This window comes from Capricornis sumatraensis, chromosome X (genome assembly GCF_032405125.1).
Source record: "Capricornis sumatraensis isolate serow.1 chromosome X, serow.2, whole genome shotgun sequence".
Lineage (NCBI taxonomy): Eukaryota > Metazoa > Chordata > Mammalia > Artiodactyla > Bovidae > Capricornis > Capricornis sumatraensis.
In genome coordinates, this window is record NC_091092.1 from 144,157,135 (window position 1) to 144,163,134 (window position 6,000).

At 44.3% G+C, this 6,000-nt stretch overlaps 1 protein-coding gene across 1 annotated transcript in view; it reads left to right on the forward strand.

The window, feature by feature from the left end:
- Positions 1 to 1,357, forward strand: part of ANOS1 (anosmin 1) — a 220,891-nt gene extending 219,534 nt beyond the window's left edge. The window contains exon 14 of the mRNA XM_068962943.1: positions 1,299 to 1,357. Within this exon, the coding sequence (XP_068819044.1) occupies positions 1,299 to 1,357 (59 nt within the window). The remainder of the gene's footprint in view (positions 1 to 1,298) is intronic.
- Positions 1,358 to 6,000: the final 4,643 nt, after the last annotated feature.

Sequence of the window (6,000 nt, forward strand, 5' to 3'; positions counted from 1 at the left end):
CCTTCGGGACTGCAGGGTCCAGCGCTGAAAGCTTTGAAGGTCATCGGCATGTGGGTAGTAATTGAACGTGGGGCTGTGTACTGGAGGTCAGGAAGGTGAGGAGAATTAGGCTTGGACAAGACCAGGGGAAGTGCTGTGTGAAGAAACTACATGGAGAATAGTCTATGTCTTCCCAAATTCTTGTGGCTAAATACCAGTTGTTTTTTAACAGTCATTTCAACAGCTATATTGTAGGAGCAATGCTTTCATTTCTGTTCCTGTTTTTAAGCAGATCATTTAAAATATCAGATTCTTACTTTTTGCTTCAATTCTTCCATCACTTTAAATTGTTCATGCAGGCGATGTGCTAGAAAGAGTAGACATCCATCCCCTCCACTGTTACACACTTAAGCCTCTGCCCTATTAGTAAACACATACAGAAGCTAATTTTAGTTATTAGCAAAACTAAATGGCAGCAATTGTGTATTTACAAAGATTAGTTATTAGCACAACTAAACAGCAACAATTGTGTATTTACAAAGATTAGTTATTAGCAAAACTAAATGGCATTAATTGTGTATTTACAAAGATTAGTTATTAGCACAACTAAACAGCAACAATTGTGTATTTACAAAGATTAGTTATTAGCAAAACTAAATGGCATTAATTGTGTATTTACAAAAATTAGTTATTAGCAAAACTAAATGGTAACAATGGTGTATTTAAAACAAAGAGAGCATCCTGTTGGGTTTCAGATTATGTACATTGCTTTCTCAGCTTAAACTTTAAAAAGCCACGTCAACGGTTTATGTGTTGATAAGAAGTAATGATCCTGGGTTTAATTTTTAAATGATGGATCAAATTTGCCCCAGCAGCTTTTTGCACTTAGGAGTTTAAAGACAAATAAAAACCACCCCATTGGGAGGGCCCTGTGTGACGCCCTGTCCCAGTTGGGACCATGTCCACCCATCACTTACAATGTCCCTCTACCGAAAGTGTGTGTGTCATGAAAGGATGTGTTAATTTCTAAACTTTTCCAAGGAAATACAAAGGGTTCTGCCCGGCTTACATTATTATAAAGAAAGGGGCTTGTCTTCTTTCTCTTGCGATCTTGAAGGTTTTATGGAGCGAACCAGAGAGCTGGGGAAGGCAGAGAGAAAAGAGAGGCAGGGTGGATGTGTGTCTCCAAGTTCAGAGTCAGGTTCGGGAGGACCTGGGTGGCATGGACCCAGGCAGGGCAGGGCACAGTCACACACCTGTTCCTCCAGTCGGTCTAGCCGGGGATGGTGGCCGGACTGACACGTCCGTTCTGTCTCTAGGCCCCCATCTGAAACACCGCCATCCCCACCACTACAAGCCTCCTGCAGAAAGGTACTGAGCTGCTCTGAGAGCCCGTCTGAACCCTGAGCGAGTGTGGAAGCTGGCACAACCCCCCAAGGACTGGCCGTGCCCACTGGGAGGCATCAGGCCCTTCCCGGAAGACCGCCTGCCCCTGCCTAATAACCGCAGGGCGCTCAACACTCTGTCTGCTCTGGAAAACGTGCCCCCAAAACCAAGGACCTGAAGTGAGCCTAGCAAAGGCGGGGGTGGAGGGGGGGTGGGGGGGTTGGGACAGGTTCCCATGACAACAGACAACACGCAGCCCAGCCCTGTTCCACTTCTAATTCTTGCCTGCCTGTGTGGTAAAGCTCCTCCCAATGCAGGTCTGAGTTGTCCCCGAATTTGCATCAACAGATTCTCCAAAGAAGCAATTTACACACATAATAGGCCTGCCCGTAGTAAGCATACAGTTACTCACTGAACACTTGGAGATTACATTATTGATTGGATTTGCCAGGTCAATGGGAAAGTACCCAGATTTTTACGTCCTAATATTGATTCAGAGATTTCTGAAGATGAATGTTTTTTAATCCCCTGTGGGTTTTTTTTTTTTTTCAACTGAAAAGTCTGTAAACCCAAAATATTGCCCATTAGTTTAAATCTAAAATGCTCCAGTTTCAAGCACTCAGGCTTCATTTTATACAAAGACATAGATGAGTTTGGCCTCGAAAGGACAGTTTCTGTTAAGACATTCCCAGCCAGGAGTCAACACTGCTACCCAGAGTCTGCCCTGGAGAAATTAAAACTGTTTCCTGGGGCTTTAATATTTCATCCTACAAGAAGGTTTCCTGATACTTGATTGATATTTTCCTTTTTTCCTTGATGGGGAAGACACCTGCTGCTGTGCTTTGTTCGGCCACTTTCCCGTGTCTTAACACGCTACAAAACCTCTTGCTTGAAATGAAAGAAACCCAACTATTGAACATTTTCAAATCTTTTCCCCTTTCCTTAATCAAAGCAAGCTCTTTGTTTGGTAGAATATTCTCCATAATGTAGAAAAGGCAGAGGGGGCCTCTGGAAGGTAGAGAAGGACGGCTGTTGGCCTTGGACTAACCTGGCTTTGCTTTCCAGGTGGCTCAGTGGTAAAGAATCTGCCTCCCAACGCAGGAGATGCAGTGATGGGTTCGGTCCCTGGGTTGCAAAGATTCCCCTGGAGGAGGAAATGGCAACCCACTCCAGTATTCTTGCCTGGAGAAAATCCCATGGACAGAGAAGCCTGGTGGGCTACAGTCCGTGGGATTGCAAAGAGTCAGACACAGTTTAGCAACTAAACAGGAAACCTTTGTCTACTCCTTCAAATCTATTACATCTTATTTGAAAATCTTATGAAAATTTTAATTGAAAAATTGTGAGGCGCCATGCTAATGCCTCATAGCATGAACTCAACTGAAGACACGGTGTTAGTATATAGTGTTGAGGGGAATGTTGGGGCACCCTTAAACTAGAGATGTTTTAATATATTTTTTGCTTGAAGGAACACCCATGTGTATATACATGTATGTATGTGTGTCTGTATATTTCCAGGTAGGTATACAATATATATGGAGAAGGAAATGGCAACCCACTCCAGTATTCTTGCCTGGAGAATCCCAGGGACAGAGGAGCCTGGTGGGCTGCCATCTATGAGGTCTAACAGAGTCGGGCACGACTGAAGTGACTTAGCAGCAGCAGCAGCATACAATACATACATACGTGTAAGTACATACACACAGACACACACATATACGCGTGGGTAGCTTGAGTACAAGTCGCTGCAATAATTATTTAACCAGCTCACCCGTGATGGATGCAACTCTAAACATCATTCAAGTAATCTGTTTTCCCCATCGGTGTCTATTCTATGAGAAAACAGCGATTTCTCCAAATTAAACATGGAAGGGCGTCCTCATCTCATTATGTACACGAGGAACACAGTGAAAGCTCTTGTGCGCCTGGGAGCCTGCCGTTTCCCTTGCTTTCCGAAAGCCTGTGGTGGGCGCCCTGGTTGCTGGGGGTTCAATGAGTGGCGAGGGGTTGAATGAGCGGCGCAGGCCGAGAATGTGAGGGTCTCGACTCCTCTTGGGAGGCCTAAGCTCTTAAGTGCGGACACCAGGCAGAGAGACGACCCCTGTTATCACACGCACGCCTCTCTCCCCGGAGAACCCCGGGGCCGGTACGCATGGATCTCCGACGGAACAGATGGGAAAAAAAAAAACTACTTCCTCCGTCTTCGATGAGCTTGGAAGCTTGAGCAGGCGGGCGGTGCATTGCAGCCTGAAGGAGGGGCTACGGGGGGATCTCAAGGGTGCAGCCAGCTCACGGGGCTTCGGGCTGTTTCTCTGCAGCTCCTTACGTGGTTTGGGGTGGACTCTGCAACAGAATGTCCCTGCAGAGTCAGCAGGTTCCCCTTCTGCACGGAGACGGGAGGGACAGTCTTCACGGAGGACGCATGCGTAAACACAGAGCTCATCTCTGAAACCATGGGTTTTCCCGAGACGCCGTTCCCAGCATCTGGATTTTCAAACCCTCAGAATCTCAAAAGGGAAGGCTTCAAATTATTATTGGCTGTGTGTTTATCGTCTACCTTCATTGGTCCTAAATATATCAGTAAGTATTTGTGCCAGCTCATCTTTGTACTGTTGTATAGTTTAAAACGCGGGAGTATATACATAGATGCGAAATATTATTAAATTATTAAATACACAATTTTGTAAAATTTAATGACGTTTCTTTTGCCTGGGTCATAGACGTTGAGCATATACATTTTTAGTTCGGATCAAGGTTCTGAAGCTTCTATCTTCCTTGAAATACCTGAAGTAGGTCTTACGAGCATTTCATCCTGCTATAACATTTGATAAATTTTATTAGTATTATTGGAAGAGAAGACTAGGCAATAAGAGAAAGCTGAGTTTCCTTTATAAATTTCAATAGTACTGAAATGAGCAGAAATATAATTACAGTTTTTTGAATTTTTAAAAATTTGCCCTAATAAAGGTCTAAAAATTTATGTTGTTTAGTTTTAAAACCAGTTTCATGGCTGATTCTCTGTTTTATTGAAATTAGATGCACTTCTCTCCTATGAGAAAAAGTAGATTCAGTGACAGCATTTACTCTTTAAAAAAGGCAAGCTCGTCAAACATATGAAGACATCAAATACAGGTGTGTAACCCGATCTACATCAAGGCTATGTGCGTCTTTTTTGCTGAGAATGTTCACTCCTCAGTGATGGGTTTATTTATCTGGGCTATCCTCTTGTTGGAAGTGGGCTCAGGGAGCAATCTTTGTAAATGAATGTGTGCCCTCCGTATCAGCCAGTGTTGTTTTAATATACATAAATGGGAAGGAAATCCAGAAACGAGGGGATACATGTGCACTTAGGTCTGAGCAGAGACTAACACAACATTATAAAGCAGTTACACTCCCAATAAAATTTTCTTCAAGAGACAATGATGTTTATGACAGGTAAAACTTCCAGAATCCAAAGTTTACAAACAGATCTCTGTCCTAGAAAGACCTGGAAGAACCCAGAACCCATCTAGAGAGCAGAACCCATCCTCCAGCTCAGCACTGCTGAGACTTGGGGCCACACGGCTCTCTGTCGGCGGGCGGGACCTGCCCTCTGCACTGTGGGGCGTGGGGCACCCCTGGTCTCCACCCACCAGAGGCAAGGAGCACCCCACCCCGGGTGTGATAACCACGCGCTCTGTCATCACGGTCCACACCGTCTTAGGGTACAGAGTCGCCCCCGGTGAGAATCACTGCATCGTAATAATGTTCACTGAATAGAGGAAAACTGCCCTCTGCAACGTGGAACTGAGTCAAGTGGAGTAGGCATACCTGGGAAGTGCTTACACTGAACCTCAAAGCCCTTCAGTTCAGTTCAGTTCAGTCGCTCAGTCGTGTCCGACTCTTTGCGACCCCATGAATCGCAGCACGCCAGGCCTCCCTGTCCTTCACCACCTCAGCGGTATCTTTTATCTCCACTGAAGAACCTGATTAAAAGGCTGAGTTTGTCTATCATGTGAGTGCAAATATTCATTTTGTCCTACTGACCAGGCAGCATCATTCACGATGATGGGAGTCTTACTTAACGCCCTTACACCACATGTCGTGGGGTTCATCATGTTCAGTCCTGTGACTGAGAATATCTCAATCTAAGCTTATGCACACGTGCCCATCGTCACCAGAACACAGTGGTTAAATACTTGTTGCGTTGTGCATTCATTTACGATAAAAATGCACAAAGCCGGTGACCTATGGTGTCTACGGTTTTGCATGGCCAAACTCAGCTTCTCAGCTCTCTTGAACACTTGGCAAGTTACACGATTCACAGAGTGACTCACACAGGTCTCTCTGCAAAACTGTTAGGACTTCTTGACATAACTGTAGTGCACAGATAACAGAATGGCTACCCTCTCATGCAAACCACGTCCCTTAGGTCATTTAAAAGTCAATATTTATTTATGTATGTAATAAAAAATGATTTTGTTTGTGTCTCATGTTATTTAGAGAGAAATAATCTTGTAAAGAAATGTTGTAAAAAAAACACACAAAAGCATTGTAAATAGTCTGATCCCTGTCACTCATTATTTTAACGGTAGAGTTTGTACATACTGACTGATTCCGTAATAAAGGACCTTTAAACCTGCCCAGTGGACTGGA